This window comes from Peromyscus leucopus, chromosome 7, assembly GCF_004664715.2.
Source record: "Peromyscus leucopus breed LL Stock chromosome 7, UCI_PerLeu_2.1, whole genome shotgun sequence".
Lineage (NCBI taxonomy): Eukaryota > Metazoa > Chordata > Mammalia > Rodentia > Cricetidae > Peromyscus > Peromyscus leucopus.
In genome coordinates, this window is record NC_051069.1 from 107,051,037 (window position 1) to 107,072,897 (window position 21,861).

The 21,861-nt window shown below is 48.6% G+C and overlaps 1 protein-coding gene across 1 annotated transcript in view; it reads left to right on the forward strand.

Annotated features, from left to right (window-relative positions):
• The first annotated feature begins 16,249 nt into the window (after nt 1-16,249).
• Nucleotides 16,250-21,861, forward strand: part of Itga9 (integrin subunit alpha 9) — a 279,440-nt gene continuing 273,828 nt past the window's right edge. The window contains exon 1 of the mRNA XM_037208241.1: nt 16,250-16,672. Coding sequence (XP_037064136.1) covers nt 16,485-16,672 — 188 coding nt within the window. The 5' untranslated portion in view covers nt 16,250-16,484. The remainder of the gene's footprint in view (nt 16,673-21,861) is intronic.

Sequence of the window (21,861 nt, forward strand, 5' to 3'; positions counted from 1 at the left end):
AGAATCAAAGGCTGGGGAAGCTTGCAGCCACTCCTTATGTCAAGGAGTGTGGGTCACACTGACGATACAATGTACACACCACTCAACTATGGGCCATGAAAGTGAGAGACCTTTCTGCTCCCACTCATGCCTTCTGGTGTGTGTAAATTGTGACCCATTGCTCTGCTTTATGGCATTTGTGGCTTCTGTGAGCCAGACTGCCTGTCTAACCTATGCAGTCGCTCAGATAGGCTCCCTGGAAGCTCTCAGAGTCGTGATTTTGCTTAGGGCCCGCCTGATTCTCTCCAGTCAGCTGTATTGGTTGTAGCTCACTGGCAAGGCTTCAGCTGTTCATATCTAATCCTACATGCTAATCAATGGAGGTATTTCACTTTTATTGTCCCTCTGTGGCAGCCTGTCTCTGGTGGCAGTGCTAGAAGCCACTCACAAGTCTGTGGCCATTTATGGGCAAAGCCAGAGCCCTGCTGTCCTCATTCAGAGACTACTGGGTCCAGGAGTGGGAGTCATGTCCTCCATGGTGAGCTTTGCCAATACCACCCTAACATCTGCTGACTGCCTGCCTTGTCTTTATTTCGTGTGTGTGTGTGTGTGTGTGTGTGTGTGTGTGTGTGTGTGTGTGTTCACAAGGGTGCAGACAGGGTCTCTCACTGGCCTGGATCTTACTGATCCAGCTAGGCTGGCTGGCCAGCAAGTTCCAGGGTTTCACCTGTCTTCTCTTCCTCGGGGCTGGGATTGAAAATGCACACCACTGTGCCTGGCTTTTTTATGTGGGTTCTGGGAATCAAACTCAGAGCATCAAGTGCATTACAGACTCAGTCATCCCCCAGCATCCTCATCTTTATAAACAGAAGGTAAGAACTGCTTGTCCTGTATTTTCCTTCTTTCCCAGGTCATTGCCATCAGTGTGTGAATATGATGTCATTCATTGCTTCTGTCTTACAGGGCTGACTGTCTCTTCTCTCTGTGTTCCCCTGCAGAAAACAAAAGGTCAGCTTTCCCACTGCTCTTTAAAGATGATCCCTAAGCAAATGTCTGTAGCTTGAGTTTTTCTGCCTTGCCCACAGTCAGGACAAATCTCTGTCACCCGCCAGTCCCACAGCCGCTCAGACCCAACCAAGTAAACACAGAGACTTATATTGCTTACAAACTGTATGGCCGTGGCAGGCTTCTTGTTAACTATTCTTATATCTTAAAGTAACGCATTTCTACAAATCTATACCTCGCCACGTGGCTGGTGGCTTATCGGCGTCTTCACATGCTGCTGGTCATGGCGGCGGCTGCAGCTAGTCCTTCTGCCTTCCTGTCCTTTTATTTCTCCTCTCTGTTAGTCCCGCCTATCCTTCCTGCCTAGCCACAGCCGATCAGGTTTTATTTATTAACCAATCAGAACAACTTGACATACAGACCATCCCCCAGCACAGCCAAGTGCAGACCATCTCAAACACCTGCACTCAGGCCCATGGTCCTAATCATCCTCTATGCGGACCTGCTGGGTAACGCCACAAAGAACCCAAGAAGGGCTCCCACAGGACATACAGATCATCCCACAGCAAATGTCTTTGCTCCGCTGCCACACAGGGGCTCTCCACCCCTTCAGACCCCTCTAGTTAGTAACTATCCTCTTTTCTGTCTCCCCTCTTGGAAAAATCAATGCCAAGGCCAGTGGGCATTCTCTGTCATCTACTGATTCTCCACAATGTCCTTTCTCCTGGAAAAACTCTCCCCTCGTCTGGTGTGATGTTTCATCATCACTGTCAATGAGACTGGATTTGTAATCACCTGGGAGACTCACCTCTGAGGGTGTCTGTGTGGGCATTCCAGAGAGGATGACTGGGAGGGAAGGTCCACTTTGAATGTGGTAGCCGAGCACCAGCATTCATCTCTGTTTCCTGAGGGCAGATAATGTGACCAGCTGCCCCACATGCGTACCTACGTGCCTTCCCCACCATGGTGGATTGTATCCTCAAACCCTGAGCCAAGAGAAACCCTCCTTCCTTTAAGTTGCTTTTGCTAGGTGTCTGGTCACTGTAAATGGATTTTTCTTTGGACCACCAGCTTGCATAAAACAACATGAAGACTTATTATTAATTATGAAAGCTTGGCTTTAACGTAGTCCTGTTCCTAACTAGTTCTTATAACTTAAATGAACCCGTGTCTTTTGTTTTTTTTTTTTGTTTTTGTTTTGTTTTTTTTTTTTTTTTTTTTTTTTTTTTTTTTTTTTTTTTGGTTTTTCGAGACAGGGTTTCTCTGTGTAGCTTTGCGCCTTTCCTGGAACTCACTTGGTAGCCCAGGCTGGCCTCGAACTCACAGAGATCCGCCTGCCTCTGCCTCCCGAGTGCTGGGATTAAAGCCGTGCGCCACCACCGCCCGGCTGAACCCGTGTCTTTTAATGCGTGTTCTTTTATGTGGCTCAGTTACCTTTACTATACTGCCTGTCCTGCTCCCTCTCCATCTGGCTGTTGACTTTGCTTTCTTCTTCCCAGAGTTTTCTCTCTGCCCTGAAGCCCCACTTACACCTCCTGCCTAGCTAACGCTGTTCTGTTTTTTATTACACCAATCACAGCAATTCATTTCCATACAGTGTACAAATACCCCACAACAGGCCGCAATAGTAAGGAAAATAATGAATAGACAGCTTCTAGGATGCCTGGCCCCTGCCTTCCCTGAAGGATGGCTCACACTCTTTTCCTTGATCATTGACTACTGCAGGATCTTAAGATCTCTTCCTCTTCACCACATGATCTCATCCTGTCTCATGACACTACGCACCACCTGTATGCACATGAGTTTTATGATTGAGTGTCTAGCCTACCCAACCCCAAGTCTCCACACTCACAAACCCAACTGTGTGTCTAACATCTCCACCAGGATAGAGATCAAACCAGAGTCTCAAGTGGGGCACTTCCAAGCCTGAACCCCCAATTATCCTGTCACTCCTGCTCCCTCCATGGTGGCTCCCATGTCAGGATGTCTCTCTTCTTTTTTGCGACAAGGTTTCTCTGTGTAACTTTGTGCCTTTTTAGGAACTCACTCTGTAGCCCAGGCTGGCCTTGAACTCACAAAGATCCACCTGCCTCTGCCTCCCGAGTGCTGGGATTAAAGGTGTGCACCACCACCGCCTGGCAGGATCTCTCTCTTCTTTCCACACCAAATGTGAAATTCTGTAGCTTTACCTATGGTTCTACACTGGACCTTACCCAAAAGGCCAAGGAGCAACACTCTCAGTTCTAGAATATGTACTAGGTATTCAGGGACATCTGAGCAGGATTCACTAGACACTAGAATTAAATCTGGACTTTCGACCATTAGAAGCGATACAATTCTTTCATGTTGCAAGTCATTTAGATGTGGATTTTCTTGTAAGTCCTTGACCTATAAGCTTGTTGTAAGGTTTAAATAGGATAGCTCTCAGCAATGGTGATGCTCTGAGTAACCAATATGATTAATATGGTGCAATGATTTTTCAGTTATGTGACTTAAAAATGGTTATAATTAAACGTGTATGTTGGGAGGGTGTAAGTGTGGGTGCTCATGGAGGCCAGAGCAAGCATGGATCTCTTGGAGTCGGAGCTACAACAGGCATTTGTGAGCTGGCCAATGTGTGTTCTGGGATTTGAACTCTGGTCCTTTATAGAATAGTAGCCACTCCAAACTGCTGGCCCCTCTCTCTAGCCCCCTTTGTGTGACTTTTTAAACATTCTATCCCCCACTGTGATGTGGACTGCTGCCATAATTCCTCCCAGCCCCGTCCTCAGGTGTTGGGGTCAGACATCTCTATCGAGCTTACACACAAGCGTTTTCGGCAAAGACCCCCGGTGCCTTCCCCGTGAAGACTGTGGCAGCTGGACTCAAGCCTTGCAGAAGGGCCTGAGTTGGAATGTGTCATCAAGAGGTTATTATGTGTCCGAACTTTTCACACAACTTCTGGAAGCCTAGAACACAAAGAATAACAAACAGAGGCGGGCAGGCTAATGCGGAGCACATGGGACTGCCGGCCCCTCAGCATTTCAACAGCCTTTCCCTCTGGACTCGGGATGACTGTGGCTGGCTTCCTCAGCTAAAAATAAAGGCAGTGCCATTGTGGAGTCTGCAAATATGAATGCTTTCATTTCTACAAGGCCAGTAGACTAAACTTTATGAGAACCCACCGTATTCTGCCACAGGTATTGCCATTTAATTCTGACTGCAGCTCACTTTTAAAGACAAAACAAGAACAAAAGGCCAAGGTGCTGAAAGACCACATTGAAGAGGCGAGCACAGCCAGTGTGAGGCAGAGCCTGGGCCAGGTGCTGGCCTGTCACATCCTGTCAGCCACAGTTCTTCAGACTGGGGTATCAGATGAGCCGCGGGGAGAGAGGTCGCACAGCACACAGCAACAGCTGGATTGAGCTTGTGTTTATGTGTAATAAACTGCACATAGTCCAGGCTAGGGAGGTAGCTCGTGGGGTAAAGGCACTGGCTGCAGAATACTGGCAACCTGAGTTGGATCCCTGGACTCTGCAAGGCAGAAGGAGAGAGCTGACCCCACAGAGGTCTCCTCTGACCTCCTCACATGTGGCCTAGCCTCCTGCTTTCTCCCTCCTTCCCACCATGTTAACGATCTATCCGGACATTACTCATGACTCTGGTCTTTCCGCGCATGAGCCATGAGCCTTTTTGTGAGATTGGAAGGACACTTCAGAGCCAAACTGTAGCATCCAATGAGTTACTTTGGTAGTTGTTGAGTCTAGGGGTTCCCCCATACTTTGGATAGAAGCCTTTTGTTAGAAAAATGTTTTGCTAAGATTTTCTCTGGGTCTGGTTTATATTTTCATTTCTGTCTAAAGAGTAAAACTTCTGATTCTGGTTAAGTCCTGTTTGTACTCTACATTTCATAAATTCTATTGCACACTTTAAAAATCTTAGTTACATTCTGGAGTTTTCTTTGGTGCGGTGGTTAATATTGTTGATGTGTCAGGCTCTGGAGTCATCTGGGGGACAGTCTCCCAGCCCTGTCTTTGAGGGACTTTCCCGATTGGGGTGCAAAGACCCATCCTAAATATGGGTAGCACTACTCCATGGGTCCCTGATGGGGTAAGGAGGAAGCAGAGTGCAAATGTTTATCTGGTTCCTGACCGGGGGTGGGGGATTAATGTGACCAGTTGCTACCAGTTCCGCCTTCATGCCTTCCCTGCCTCGATACTCTCAAACTGTGAGCTAAATAAACCCTTTCATGCTTAAACTGCTTCTGTCGGGTTTCGTCATAGCAGTGAGAAGAGTATTGGACACTCCTGTCTCGATACTGTCACCCAAATTTACTCCTTTGGCAGGCCATTCTACTGCTTAGCCCATATGTTGATTTTCCCCCAATTATCAATTGTTTAATCTTTAAGCCAAGGACCATTCTTCATGTTGGAGTGTGGGAATCTCGTGTCTTTCTGAGAATACTAACTAGTCAGATCCGCTCAGTCTGTTAGCTCTGTTTCCTCAGAAGTAAGCTTTTTATCAGGTAAGATCTCTCTTGCGTGGAAGTTGCATTTCCATGACTTGTATTTCTTGGTGTTCCTTAGGTGAGGAACCATCTTGGTGCGCAGGACCTGGTCCGAGTGGCAGCGGACAGAGTGTTGATCTGAGAGTGTCTCCTCCGGCAACTCAGCTCTTCTTCTACTAGCCACGCAGGGCCACGCAGGGCCACGCAGGGCCCAGTTCCTGGTACCTATAGGTTCTCTTTCCTGATACTTCCCGTATCTTCTGCTTCCAAACAAGAGTCCTTCATGTGTGTGCTTCAGTCCAGGGGTCCCTTAAAACTAGATTCTACTGCCTGTCATATGCCAGGGCATCTTAAGGGTTTTATATTTCTAAGGAAACTGTTTCCAGTTTTCCAACATGACTATGGCTCAAACTTCATCTTGTCTCATTTATCCTGAGACTTGTTGGGGGAGGGAAGTCTGTAGCTGATGCTCATTCCTACAACACGAAAAAGCTGGAGACAAGGATAGCACATACACAGCTTTTGAAAGTCCGAGTGTGCAAAATATACATCCCATGGACTGGTGTGAAATTTGCAATTTATACCCTCCTGTGTGTGTGTGTGTGTGTGTGTGTGTGTGTGTGTGTGTGTGTGTGTGTGTTACCAAACCTAGGGCCCTGAACACACTAAGCAAGCACTCTACCACTGAGCTACATCCCTGTCCTGGTTTGCAGCTTTGATGCTTGCCCCTTTTAACTGGTTCAAGGAGATGATCACAACCATGCACTGGAGCCCAGTGACTTGTCATGGCGTGGGAGGAGCTGATACTTAGAGACACAGACAGAAAAATAAAGTGAATTGGGCTGTCTAGGTACTTTCCAAAAACTGTTTTTAATTCTAAATTAACTCCAAATTAAGCGTATTTGAAAAATAAAAATAATCTCAACATGTCACAATCAGGAAAGTCATTTAGATAAGATAATAGTCAGAGGGAGGGCAGCATGGGCCTTGTGTGTCAGGCCTGTGTGGGCATTTTTCAGGAAGCTCTTGGCAACGTGAGGCCAAATTGCTCAGCAGCTTGGACAAGTAGTCACAGAGTCAGTTGTTCACGCTTGAAATAGTTTTCTGTGTGTGTGTGTGTGTGTGTGTGTGTGTGTGTGTGTGTGTGTGTGTGGTGTGTGCACCTACAGGGTTTGCACACATGTGCACTTAGAGACCAGAGGTAACAACATCAGTTGTTTTCCTTTGTCATTCTCCACCTTAGCTTTTGAGATAGGGTCTTCCTGAACCTCAAGTGTACCAGTTGACCTAGACTGCCCCGCAGGCCCCATGGATCCTCCCGTTTCTGCCTCCCCAACACAGGGTATACAGGCACGCACCACCACACCCAGCTTTTTCTAGGTGCTGGAGATCTGAACTCAATCTTCATGCTTTCCCAGCAAGCACTGCCCACTGAGCCATCCCTCCAGTCCTATAAATGTCTTTCATTATATACCTTCTGTTATCGTTAGCGTCACCTGTCAAGTTGACTCACCTGGGAAGAAAGCCTCAGTGGAGGAATTGGCAACTTGATGTAGGAGGGTCCAGACCACTGTGGGCAAGGCCCTCTCTGGGTAGATGGGCCTGGGCGGTATAACAAAGGCATAAGCCAGCCAATAAACAGCTTTTCTCTGTGGTCTCTGCTTAGTTCCTGCCTCCTTGACTTCCTCAGCCGGTGGACTGTAACCTGTGACCCCCCAAACACCCTTTCCTCCCCATGTTGGTTTTTGGTCATGGTGTTACCACAGCAACAATAACCAGACCAGAGCCCCCTCTGTGTGACCTCAGCCTTTCTTCCGAGTGACTCTGGTTTGGATGTCTGTTCTGTTTAGCACCCCTCATAACTGAGGGGGCCGTTAGTGTTATCTTTCTGCAAAGGCCTAAGTAAGGTGTCGTGAGAAGCCCGGGGCCTGGCAGTCAATGATAGATCAGGACTTTGCTTCAGGCCTCAAGTCTCTCAGGCAATATCTGCTTTGGTCCCTCGGCCACAGAGCCATTCCCACAACAGAGGCATTAGGACTGTCCCCTCAGCTCCCATGCAGCCCGACTCAGACAGCTGGAAAAGTGTAAGTCTGTCATGAGGCGCTAACCATTAGCTCACGTGCTCGTCACCAAAGCAGAGAGAGAGACCCAGACTTGTCAGTTGCTGTCCACACACCACTCTGTGACATGCGCTTTACATGGCTTATTTAATTTAGTCCTGATGGCTACCTAATGAACATGATGCCCTGTTTACAAATGGGGAGACGGAGTCCTCTAGAGCCTGTGTTCTCAGGGTCACATGCTGATGCTATCAACCGAGTATGTGTGTTTCTTTAACACACACACACACACACACACACACACACACACACTGTTGAAACCTTAACTTCCTGTGTGGCTGGATCTGGGGTAAGAAAGTGGCTGAAGTCATGTAGGTGGGGCCCTGACCTGGTAGGGTTAGTGCCTTTGTGAGAAGACATGCCAGAGTGCACTCATGGACCTCTCCTTTCTCTTCTTTCTCCTTATGATGCTGGGGACTGAACTCAGGGTCTTACACATGCTAGATATGCATGGTCACTCAGCAGCTTCCTCAGTCTCCCCTCCCTCCTCCTCTCCTTTGCCAATGCAAATCCAAGGAAGAGGCCACGTGAGGACACACCAGGCGGTAGCCGCAGCCCTCTGCAGCCCTGGCAGCTGCCAGTCCTGTCGACACCTTACTCTCAGGCTCGAGGCTTCTACAGGGGAAAACTTCTCCTTCTGCTGTCTCAGCTGGGCGCTGTGTGGTGTTTTGTTAGGGCAGCCTGAGCTGGCAAATGTGCCTGACCCGTCACTGGGATCATTCTTACTCGACATCCTAAACTGTCTTGGAAGTCATATATTCTCCAAGTTTCAAAGTGATTACATCCCAATGAACCCATTGAAAGCTGAGAACTCCGAGAGTGGAAAGGGCACTTGACACATTTGGTGTTCTGAACATGAGGGCTCCTCCTCGCCCACTGTAGACACCCAGAACACATAAGTCAGTTTGCAGTCGGGCAGAACTGTCCAACACCAGCCTCTTCTACAACAAGATGCTGAATTTCTTGCATGAGGTAGTGAATGCTCTCTTGCAAGTGGAAAAGCCTACAATTTGTAAGGGAACACTTCTACACTATTGTAAAGTAAAAAAAGACATCGTTTTTATGTCTCTGTATTTTGACAAGTGATAGGTGGTTTTATTATTTAAATGAAAGCGAGGAATGCTTTTTAAACCTATCACTTAAGAAGGTGTGTGAATCTATTCTAATATCAATGTTTGTACTAAAAGCAGTTTCACTAAATGTGGATCTCTGAGCCTGGAAACAGATTGGAAAAGTTACACCCAACGGTAACAGTTGGACTTTGGCTTTTGAATACCTCAGTGGGAAAGTATTCACTTCAGTCTCTGCCTGCTATTCAAGTTGAAGATTTGGCGACAGGGTTTACCTTCCTCTTGAACTTACCAGGTTTCAAAAACCGTGGAAGTATCATTTGCCTTGTGTATTTAAAAAAAAAAAAAAAGTCAGGGGATGTTTGAAGACTTGGCTTCCAGAAGTGCGTTTAGCCACCTGCCAGTCACTTAGGGAGGTGTTGCCCCGTGAATGATCTAGATGACCTTTCTCTTTCTCTCCTTCTTTTGGAAACACCACAAGGAGCCATCTGGATACTGAGCATTTTCCTTCTTCCACATGGTGTTGGCTGGCCTCCTCCTCGGCTCTGCTGGCAAAGTTAGCCCCTCCATAGAGGCCAGGGCGTAGGGCAGGGCTGGCCAAGAGACTTGCAATGGTGACTACTCTTAGCTCTACCTGCTCCCGCTGTCCAGCGAAGGCCGGGTTTCCTTCTCAGTTGGAGAGCAGGTGGCTTTGTGTGAACTGATTCCAATGCTTCTCTCCCTTCTTCACTTTACCCCTCTTCCTCCTTCTCATTCATCTTGGGTTCGAGATGGAATTTTACCGTGTAGCCCTAACTGGCCTGGAATTCCTTATGTAGAGCAGGATGGCCTCAAACTTACAATGATCCTCCTGCCTCAGCAGCTGGGATTTGAAGGTGTACATTACCATATCAGGTTTGGCTTTCTCTTTATGACAGACTTCCATTTTGACTGGTGACTTGAGCTTTATGGAGATACCATTTTCTTCATCCATGGTAAGCTATCTGCAGACAATTCAAACAATGCAAAGGATTAATAGATGGATGGATGGATGGATGGATGGATAGATGGATAGACAGACAGACAGACACACAGATAGATGATAGACAGTCTCAACTAAAATCATTGTCTCTTACTTGTCTATCACTAATAAAATACTATGACCAAGGCAATTTATAGACAGACAGGGTTTAGTTGGTCCCAGAGGGATAATGGACCATAATGGTGGAGCAGAGGCAGAAGCAGGAAGCTGAGGGCTCACATCTTGAACCAAATCAAGAATCAGAGAGCAAACCTGGAATGCTGCTCAGAGGCTGCCCCAGTGACATGTCCTCCATCAAGGCCACACCTCCTAAACCTACCTACCCAAAACAGTGCCACCAACAGAATCTCAAATGCCTGCAACTATGGGGGACATCCCATTCAAACCATCACACATTGCCAACACAGTCAATTCTGGCTTTCTCTTTATGAGCTGTGTGCTTATAGATGCAGTTTGCACATATAAGATCTGAGTGTGTCATTTGAGGAACTTGAGTTTTACTCGTGTATGCTACAGCTATCTGCTTGTAGGTATGTAAGGTTGTGTGCTATCCATGGATAACACACTTATTGGAGGTGCTGATCCCAACAGCAAGTGGCTGCGCTATGTACTACAGTGTGTGTCCGAACAGTCTAATTGTTGGGTTCTTTGGCTAACCACATAGAATACTTGTCTGGGCCCCACGAGCAGGATGAACCTACCTGGCGAGCCTGCTTTTGTGGGTGGACTAGAACTGTTAGAGATTGTTTGGGGGAGGTCTGGAGTGTTTATGAAGATAGTCTGATCCAGCTTCATGTTCCAGAGTCCCATATGTACGCTGACTCCTCTTTATGGATTTGAAATAGGAGCTGGGAGATGGAGGCAGGAGGGCCCCTGAGACTCATTGGCCAGGCAGCCTAGCCCACACAGACAGTTCCAAGCCAGTGAGAAACTGTCTCAAAAAATAAGGTGACAGAGCCTGAGGAACAACACCCAAGGTTGTTCTCTGGCCTACACACACACACACACACACACACACACACACACACACACACACACACACATACACACACAAACAGGATTTGAGATAAAGTGAACTTCCTCATAAGCAGTGGGGTTAACACATGATTAAATTATTCAATGACTTAAAATTAGTGAATTTTTCTTTTTGGCGGTTTAGCTGGATAAATACCCAGATGTCTAGAGCTGGTTTCCCCACCACCACCACAAAACACTTCAAATTGTTGAATTAAATATAAAACTGAGCAAGAGATGGCTTGGCTGGTAAGAAAGTAAATACTCAGAAGCCAAAAATAATGAAACATTCTAACACAGAGGAGAAATGGGTGATGAAGTCAACCTCGGTCTTGGGGGTATCTGGATCTAAGTGGGCCCCACACATGCCAGGGAGAAGAGGCAAAGCCAGGGACCCAAGCCTGGGGTGTCGCCAGACCGGTGGCCCCAGGTCAAGCCCAACTTCTTAACAGGTGAACTGGGATAGCCTGCTCCATTGAAAGAGACATCCAACATTATTCTAGTTTGTTTTTTGTGCTGTAATAAACACCAGACTGTCTTTCCTGGTGGGGTTGTGACTCTTGGAGGATGTAAATGAATACAATGGAAGGCAGCCTTCAGGAGCACAAAAACAGCCTGTGTGATGTTACATCTGTTTATTTATCACCAATATCTGTCTGCCTGTCATCCATCACCTCTTATCTATTGTCTGTCTACCTAGCTATGATCACCTAGTACTTACCTATCTGTGTATTCATTGTCTGTCACCAGTCCCCTAGCTAAGCCAGACATTAGGTCACAGCAAAGGCAGATCAGCAGTTCCCAGGTGACTGCCAGAAAGAGGCGCAATTTGTCTATGAAAAAATATGTTCTGAACAAAGACAAAAATCCCAAGGAACATGACATTGCAGCCCAAGCTTACAACACACACAAGGCAACAAGCCACGGAGAGACAGTATGCAGAGGCTGCAGCTGGAGAAGCACACTTGCAACCTTCACATCCTGGATAATCAAAGCTGGAACATCTAAAGACCTGGAGGAAGCAGAATATGACTAGGAGCTGGGCATGGGGACAACTGTGAAATCACAGCCTGGAGGCAGCAGGAGGAGAAGTGAGCGAGCATTTAAGGCCACCCTGGGCTACATAGCAAGACCCTGTCCACTGAAACGTACTATTAAAGGAAAAGAGATTAGCCAGATTGACAGTTTCTAAGACCACAGGGATGTGACTCACAGATGAATATGTGCTTAGCATGTGCAAAGGCCCTGGGCTAATCCCAGCACAGAAGCAGAAGGCCTACACACAGTTCTTTAGTTAAAAATACAGCCAAGTGTGAGCCAGCAGCTCCTGCCCCCCCCCCAGGTGCGTGTGCACGACCTTCCCTTTCAGATTATATACTTCTTTTTAATCCCACTGGGTTCACTTTGTGCTGCCACGTATGGACATTCGCTAGAGCTTGAGCATCCCATGTGGGGTCACAACTCTGAAGAAAATGGACTCCCTTCCCCAGTGGCCATCAATTGCCAGTAGCTCTGCAGCAAGAGGTGGGAGCTGGGAGCCCCTCCCCCATCTATGCTGAGAGTTTGTCTGACTTGATCTTGCCCAGCTCTTGTGCATGGCGTCATAGCCACGGTGAGGTCCCGTGAGCTGCTGCTCTTTCGGTCCAGTAAACACCACTTTGCAGCAGCTCTCCACTCCTTCTGGCCCCTACAGTCTTCCCGCCCTTCTTTCCGCAATGATCCCTGAGCCTAGGGGAGAAAGGAAGCATGAAATGGATGCTCCATATAGGGCTGAGCACCACAGTGTTTCTTGTTCTTTGCACCTTGACCTGGGAGTCTCATCACCATCTATTGCAAAAAGATGCTTCTGTGATGAGAGCTGAGAGTTACACTAATCTGTGGGTACAAAGGAAGAGGGACATTGGGTTGTCATCTCTTTAGAAAATTGGACAAGAGGTGCAATTTCTAAAAAGACACAGTGCCAGGAAGCAACTCTGTCTCCTATGTGGACAGGTTTGAAGAAGAATGCTTACCCTGTGTGCATTTGTCGTCATTGGCAACTTGATTGAAGACAGAGCCACCAAGGAGACAAACCTTCAGACATGTCTACTTCTGTGGAGGTTTGACCGAGGTGGAAGATCCATGCCCAGTGTGGGCAGCAGCAACCAATAGGCTGGGATCCCAGACTGAACTTAAAAGGGGGGAAAGAGGAAAGGCAGCTGAGAGGTATTATATCCCCTTTTCTCTGCATCCTGGTCTGCCCAGATGGGAGGGGTCTGAGCTGTGAGCTCCTGCAGCCATTGGCTGAGCCCTGCCTTCCCCACCACAGTGGGCTGTGCTCTGACAAACTGAGCTGCAGTGAACCCTTCTTCCTGTAAGTTTCTTCTTGTTGGATACTTTTTCACAGCAATGAGAAGATTCATGAACACGCCAGCCCTCTATTCAGCCATTCTAGAGACAGGAAAGCTGATTCTGGCAGCGAGGAAATTGAGCTCACTGCTGACTACACATGTCAGACAACATGAATAACTAATAACCATTCCCTTTTTATAATTTTTAAACTGCCTCAAACAGCTCATCAATATGTTTCAAAGGCTTATCAGTTTATTGGTATCTTTGTTGCATTGACTTACCAGGCTGCCACAGCTGGTCAGACCTGGTTAATTAAGCCCATGTTTTTTTTTTTTGTTTTTTTGTTTTTTGTTTTTTTTTCTTTTTTTCTTCAGAGTCTAAGGTTTTCCTGCCATAATGTCGCAATGAAGAACTGGGGATCTCTTTCCTGGAGACATGTCTTCCTAACCCCAGTTGCTTAACAGTTTGACTCTTGGTCCTTACCCTTAGTGGCCCCAACCCGACTCACTGCTTGTGCTATGTATTTATTTTGTTTTTAAGTGATTCCCTGGAACTGGCATTACAGATGGCTATGAGCCACTGTGTGGGTCTTGGAAGCGAATCTGGGTCCTCTGAAAGAGCAGCAAATGTTCCTAATGGCTGAGCCAATCTCTCCAGCCCCAAATCTGGTGTGTTTTTTTTTTTAATGCTATCCCTGGATTCAGATGTATGGTCATGTTTAAGAGCCCCTGTTTTATGAAATGAAAGGGAACAGTTTTAGCCAGTATCATTTTTAGGTTTAGTTTGTAAAGATTGTAATCCGTGTGTTTTAGACAATGGATTCTAACCTCTTTTGAAGGTCCATTTACTTTTATTTTATGTGTGTGATTGTTTGCCTGCATATATGTATGTATACAACATACATTCAGTGCCTGTGGAGAGCAGAAGAGGGTGTTGGATCTCCTGGGACTGGAGTTGTTTGTGAGCCAATATGTAGGTGTGGAGAATTGAACCCAGGTCCCCTGCAAGATTAGGAAGTGCTTCTAACCTCTGAGCCGTTTCTTCAGCTCCCAGTTCCTAACCTTTTAAAGGCTACCTTACCTCTTAAGAATTTGTTAAAAATCTATGGGTCTTTCCTTAAGGAGTACACACATCACACACACACACACACACACACACACACACACACACACACACACTTTTACATAGAACTTAAGGCACTTTACTAGTTAGCATTAACTGTCAACTTGATACAGACTGAAATCACCTGAAAAAAAAAAAAAACCCAGTTGAGTAATGTCTTCATCAGATTTGTCTGTGGGCATGACTGTGGGAATGGTGGTTAATTAATGTGTGAGGGCTCAGACTGTGAGTGGTACCATTTCCTGAACAGGTGACCTATGTCATATATAAAGCTAGCTGAGCAGGGATGGAGGAAGCCAGCGAGGAAGCCAGTAACATAGTTCTCAGTGATTTCTCCCTCAACTGTTGGCTTGGCTTCATGCCCTGCCTTTTGATGGACTAACCTGTAAGCTGGGATAGTGTGGTGGTATTGTGTTCCTCAAAATATTGTGTACCTTAATAAACTTATCTGGGGTCAGAGAACAGAAAAGCCACTAGTTAGGCAGTGATAGCACACGCCTTTAATCCTAGCATTCCAGAGGCAGAAATCCATCTGGGATCTCTGTGAGTTCAAGGCCACATTGGAAACAGCCAGGCATGGTGACTCACGCCTTTAATCCCAGGAAGCCAGCCTTTAATCCCAGGGAGCGATGGTAGAAAGCAGAAAGGTATATAAGGCGTGAGGACCAGAAACTAAAAGCATTTGGCTGGTTAAGCTTCAGGCTTTTGAGCAGCAGTTCAGCTGAGAGCCATTGGGATGAGGACACAGAAGCTTCCAGTCTGAGGAAACAAGACCAGCTGAGAAGTCGACCAGGTGGGGTTAGCTATGGCTTGTTCTCTGATCTTCCAGTTCACCCCAATACCTGGCTCACAGGTTTGATTTTATTAATAAGAACTTTTAAGATTCCTTCTACAGGATAGACTCTTTCCTGCCCTGAGTTGCTTTTGGTCATGGTGTTTATCACAGCAACAGTAGCCCTGACTAAGACAATACTTAACGCATCAGAGCTACACAAATGACCTGAATACAGTGGCTTAGGACAACGAAACCTATCGTCAACAATTCTGCAGGTCACAGGTCTATGGGGCACCAAGACGTCCCTGGGCTGTGTTCCAGTGGGGGGCTGTGTTCCAGGGAGAAGACACTTCACTGTGTTTTGAAGCTGCCTGAATTTGGCTCATAGACCCCTCCCTCCATCTCCAAAGACAGCAGTGTAGCCTCTTTGTGACCCTGTTTCTGATGACAGCTAGGAGAGGTGTTTCACCTGTACAGATCCATGTGTTTAGACTACCAGGTGACTAGATAATTCCAAAACATGCTTCCTCCCCTACACACACACACACACACACACACACACACACACACACACACACACACACATAGGTTGTTATAAGGACAAACCTGATTAGAAAGAAAAAGACCAAGCAAAGCATGTGTTCAGTATGAATGAGACTTTGGCAGAGGAGGAGGGAGAGAGGGAGTCAGGGGTAGGGGGTGGCGAGTCCGGGGTGAGGTGTGTGGGTGGGGGTGGGTGGGAGTTGGGGGGAGGAATGTGGTCAGATTTTACTTGAGCAAAGAGTCAGTTCAGTAGTAACATTAAACTTGGCCTAGTCAACTTCAGAGAGTCAGAGGTAAAAGTTTGCCAGGGGCTGGCTGCGGTGTGGTGGGTGCTTGTTGAACGTGAAAATAATTTGATTTGCAAGATTTGGCTGTATTTCGTGTCTGCCAAGTTGAAAAACACTTGTCAGGTCAGGGAGACTGGAAGGATGCGCTGCTTGCTTCCATGTGACTAATTCTCTAACACCAACTGATTCAAGAACTTGAGTGTTTGCCTCCGAAAAAGAGCTTCCAGATGGGCAGGACCAGAATATTCACTCATCCTTCGCTCGGGTGGCTTTGGAGCTTTGTGTGAGGCTCACACGGTAACACAAAGGGAGAGAGACTCAGCCAGCTGGGCCCCCACAGAGCCAGGGACATTGGAGAGGATGGAGATCACTGGGGTCCAGCACCGGGTCCAGCACCGGATCCAGCCGGGGTTCGTGGCGCCACGTCCAGCAGGGGGCGCTGCGGGCCTGTCCCGCCCGGGCCTCCCGGGCCGCCCACCCCGCGGGCGCGCCTCTTCGCAGTTCAGCGCCGCCCGGGCTGGGACCCGCTGCTTCCGAGCGCGCAGACCTCTCCACGGGGATCAAGAGGACCCTGCGCGCTGGCGGCCGCCCCTGGCCTCGCTCCGGCTCACACTGCAGCGCATCGCCTCGTCCCGGGCTCCGACTCGGAGCGCACGGCTCGCGTCCCGGGCAGCGGCGTGTCCCGGGAGCCCCGACTGTGGGGCAGGGCACAGGGCGGCGGCCGGCTGGGGATGGGCGGCCGGGCTGCGGCGTGGACCGGCGCCGGGGGGCTCCGAGCGCTGCTGCTGGCGCTGGTGGCCGCAGGGGTCCCGGCCGGCGCCTACAACCTCGACGCGCAGCGCCCGGTGCGCTTCCAGGGCCCGGCGGGCTCCTTCTTCGGCTACGCGGTGCTGGAGCACTTCCACGACAACACGCGCTGGTGAGTGTCTCCGCGGCTCCTCGACCCCGGCGGCCACCCCCGCCGTCCCCCAAGTCGGCCGCTGCCTTTCCGGCCTCTTCCACGCCGCCTCCCGTGGGGCCGATTTAAATGTCTGGCGGCCACGCTGACATCCTGGCCTGCTCCGGGAGGCCAGGGGAGTCGCCGGGGTCCCTGCCCTCCCGAGGCTATCAAGCGCAGCTTCGCTCTCACCACAGCAAAGTTCCTTGTGCTGTATGCCCTCGAGGGGCCGCTGAGCTGGCCAACAGCCCTGGGTCCCCAAAGAGCCCCCAGGAGGCCAGGCTGCTCTTGGGGACCACTTCATATCTCTCCTAGGGCAGCTGCATGCAGGAAACATGGGAATGTGGTGGGAGTAGGTCCTGGGGACATGAGGATCTTCAAGAGAGGTACCCATGGGCCCCCCACAAAGTCCTGAGAGAATCTGGGATGCATGGAAGGAAGGCAGGGAGTCCCCCTCCCCCAAGGAACAGACTGTGTGGCTGGTGGGCAGCCTGAAGCTCATCTCCCATGTGCCACACCAGTCTAGAGATGGGGCTTAAGAGGATGGAGTTTTGTTTGGATCAAGGGGTCCATTTGCTGACAGACGAAATGGGTGGGCCCGCAGAAAAGAATAAAAGTCCCTCCTTCATTAAGCATTATTAGCGAAGTCAACTGACCCCACAGCAGGAGTGCTTAGCGAAGATGGGTACCCTCCTAGCCCACTTCCTTGGAATGAAGCAGTCGCACCACGCCCACCTTTTCATGGCAGTTAGAGTTGGGATGTCATTAGCTTCCCAACCTCGTTTTAGGTATGTTCCTGTGGGCCCAGGTGACAGCTAGTTCAAGTTGATGACATTATCCAGTGTGAGTGAGCATCGTTAGAGGGAGCAGACTGGGAGACGGAGGTTAGTACTATGTGTGCTCTAGGCATGTGATATACCGGGAGTCTGCTCAGAACGGGACAGGGGCTGAGGGTAACGAGGGTTCCTGGACGGGGATCCTCCAGAACCCTGCAGGAAGGAAACTCTGTGACCGGCCTTATTAGCGATCGTGAGTTAGGAGAGCAGCCTCCACGAGACCCGGTTTTCCAAGTCCTGGTGTGTCGTTCTCATCTCCATCCCTTCCTGGCATTGATTGCAGTCCCAGAGCTACCAGCCTCCACTGCTTCCTGCGTTTGCCAAACCCTTCCTTTTCAAACAGCGGGCAGAACGTTTTCCTATGTTCGGCAGGCTCGCAGTGGGCTTGCGTTTGGTACAGATGATGAGTGGATAGAAACAGTTTGTAGAATACACCCCAGAACCCCATACAGTGTGGCCTTGGCACTGAGCATATGGGAGGAGCCGTCAAATATGGAAGGGCTGTTCTGGGTAGGGGGCTGCTAAGGGAAGGGCCGGTGGCTGTGGGAGCCAGAGCTTCTGTGGGAACTGCAAGCTTGGGCTGGACTGTGCCCTGCAGCAATCCCATGGGAGAGGGACCAGGCTCCTGTCACCTGGATTTGGATGGCCCACAGGTCACAGCCTCTCCAGCTGGAACAACCAGATGGGAGCAGACCCTCCAGAGACGAGGTGTCCAGCTTGCTTTGATTTTGAAAGAGGTTGTGAATGGATTTCACAGGGAAAGATGCACGGCTTGATTCTCAGCACCCAGGCTGCATTGTAGGGTGGGGATGCTGGGGCTTGACCTTGTCAGGAGAGGGTCAGGCATCTCTGTTGGGACAAGCAGCTGGCCTGCTGATCTCAAAAGTGTCCTCTCCTGCCCAGCCACTCCCTACACTGAAGCGCTGGTCTCTCAGTCTTTCAGGGACTCTGGATTTTACTGTAAAAATCTCTTTGAAGATAATTGCCCTCTCATCACAGTGCCTTATTTTTTTTCTTGATTTCTCTTGCTGCTTAAAAAAATCTTTTCCCCTGAATTTTTCTCTTCTTCCTTCATCTCCCTAACATTTCTGTCTTGGCTCTTAAGTATGGCTTCTTCTGATGCTGCTCCCTGCTCAGAGGCATGTGGACTTAGAAGCAGGAGAAACTTCTATCTCCTTTCTCCTCCCTTTCTCTAGAGCTAGACCTGCTTAAGGTTAATGGAACTTCAGACAAAGCTTACACGAGCCCCTATGGCAACCCTGTGTTTACTTTTATTCCTCTAATTTTAGAATAATCTTAAAGCTAGTCACTGTAAATCTGTAAGATTCCAGTCTTGTGAAATATGCATCTACCCTAAATCATGCCTTAACTTTCAACTCTGGGGTTGGTTGATTGACTTGGAGACTGTAAGTTTCTCAGTATCAGGCAGTCCCTGGGCCCCTTGTCCTCTTGACTTACCAGATCGTTTCCAGTTGTTTATCATTGTAATAACGTATGTAAGCATTCTCACAATAAAACACTATGGGCATTCTTAATTATTTCCTTCCAATCAATTCCTGGAATCAGAATTCCTGGGTCAGCAAGGATGACAGTTCTACAGTATTCTGTATTGTATTACAAAAGTTCCTGTGGAACGGGAAACTCACAGGGCATTCAAGTCCTAGAGTTTGGTAGCTGATTAGCCAAAGACTGCTCTGGTGCAGTGGGAGAGAGGAGAAAATTGCATAGAGTACCTTAGAAAGTTCACAGTGAAAAGGTGAGGAAGAGAAGGGGTTTCTGCAGGAGATATGATGTGGAAATCTGTGTAGATGACTAGTGTAAAGTAGTAACATTGTACCTTCTGTCCCTCTTCCGGATGAATCCTTCTTCATCTTCTTAGCCATTACGTGATTTGAAACATTTGTTTCATGCCAATGAGTTCCTTGTTTTACAGGTGAAAGGATGTGTTGGACACAGGGCAGAGAATGTGCTAGAAAGGACAGGGAAAGCCCAGACACCAAGTGGCAGAACTGAGCTATCCTGGGTTGTGCTGGCCAGTGTCTGTTACTGTAACAAAATGTCCAGGATAGTAAACTTACGGAGAGAAAGGGTTCTTTTTGGCTCACATCCATGGCTGTTGGTCCTGCTGCTTTTAGCTCTGTGGTGGGGGAGTATGCCAAGGTCGAAGTACCTGAGGGGCCAAAAATAGAGGAGGAAGCAGGGGCTGGACCGTCCTCTGTAAGAGTAGACCCCTGTGATTGTCACAGACCTAACCCTATAAAGGTTGGACACCTCCCAGTGGTGACAAGCCGGGCCTAAGCCTGATGTGCAGCATGCTTTACGAGGCCCCCATGTGGGTGTGTATCGCAGAGAACACCAAGAGACTCCACAGTGAAGCTGTCAGCCCTTGGGTCTGTAACTGCCCTGTTTATGAACCCAATCTGTTTCTTCTTGGGGGAGGTCAGTGTCTGTGGAAAAAACAAGGGTGACTTTGCCTTTCGGGACCCCTGTGTTGAGTCTGGCCCCTGTAACCACATCCCACTCAGGACTCAGCCAGACCCAGCTTTGTTCAAAGCACTTGTCTGATAGACCCTTGTCACCATGCCTTGGACAGCCAGAACTGTCCTGTTGTGGATGGACCAGGATAACCCAATGACATTTGTATCAGTTTTGATGCAGACATGAAAGGGAGTGAGCTTCGTTTTTTCTAATGACACCCAGAGAGCGTCTGCACACTCAGAACTCTCCTGTCCCCACCCTCCCCAACCCTGACTCTTCTGGCATCCTTTGAACAACAGAAGTAGGTGCCAGGGAACATAGACAAAGCCAATTTCTGTCCCTGTCCCTAGCAGTTTCTCAGCTGCAGAGCCGACAACTGTAACACTCTGTGATATAAATAAATGGAGCCTGCCTGCTCACTCCCCCCCCCCCAATGCTCTAGCGTCCAAAGTGGTTGGGTGCGTGAGCTTCCTCTCTGGCGACATGCTTCCTGCTTCTCCTGGACAGCAAGACCGCTGTGCTCAGGCACTGAGCAAGCACTCGGAAGTGGCAGACTGGCGGAGCATCACTGAGTAAGGCAGCAGGCGTCAGAGCAGCTCCAAGATTCCATTTGCATTTAGAGCTGAGAACTCCAAGTTCTGTTGACTCCTGCCAGAGGTATTGTGACTTTCATAAAAATGGACTAAAACTAAAATCAAGAATTCAGTCTCACAGTCCTGAGTGAGCAGCCACACATGGCTAGTAGCTATGTCTGGGACAGCCCAAATAGGGAAATGCTCATCACACCCAGAAGGCACTACTGACGAAAGTCTTCAAGAGCAAGGCAAGAATTGAAGGAGACCCAAGGAACAACAAAAAGTCGATCCTTAGCATATTTAACTATTAAAACCTCAGCAAGGTGCTTACATCAAAAATGTGTGGAGCGTGGAAAGGGGTGAGCTACCTTTTCCTTTGTAAAACGTTGAAGCGCCTGTTTTGTGCTAACAGAAACTTCACCCACTGTTTTGTGGGGTTCTCGCCTTGTGCCTCACACAAAGTATTAGCTGCATCATATGCTCCAGTTGAGGGGAGGCAGACATGGCATGTTTGTTCAGAGGGAGGAGGGAGATTCCTAAAGAGGTGAAGGATCTGAAAGAGGGCCTTGGGATTTGGGGCCCCCACTCCACAGCCCCATCTGGCCTTGTCAGTCTTTGAGAGGAAACACGGAAGTGGTGTTAGCCCTGTTTGGTGAGCTCGTCTACTCAACTCTGAGTTTGCAAGGGCAGGCATGCAACCACTTCCTCGGAGGCTTTTCTGGACATCCGTGCTCAGACCAGGCCTCCCGCCGCCTGCAGAATGTGCTTTCTCAACCTCCCGGGAGGGCGTGCGGAAAGTGCTTGCATGGGATCCAAGTTCTAAGGGGACCCAAAGAGCATCCTCTGGAGGGTTTCCCTGAAGATCCTGCCAACAGGCAGGGGTGCTGTTTCCCCGGTTGGTGCTGAATCACCTTCTTGCCCAAGGGAGAACTTCCAGGGCCAGAAGACAGACTGTCTTCTCAGCCAGCCACGGACAGCCCTGAATGTGAGAGTGTGAAAGGCCATCCCCAGCCAGCGCCTGTTTCCCAGTGATGTGTGTCTGTTCAGAAATGAGCATCTTCTGATATGTGTGTGATCTGTCCTTAGAAATCCCTCTTTTCGTGTTTATCTAAAGCAGATGCAGTGTTATAGGAATCTTTACCTCCAATGGAATTGACTGTGACTTTAAACAGCAAAATGAATTCCACCAGAGAGTGTTGCTGGGTGAGGCTGACAGGTCAGCCATGTTCATAGGCATATTAACTTTTGTTTACTGTGTATATGTGTGTGCCCATGCACATGC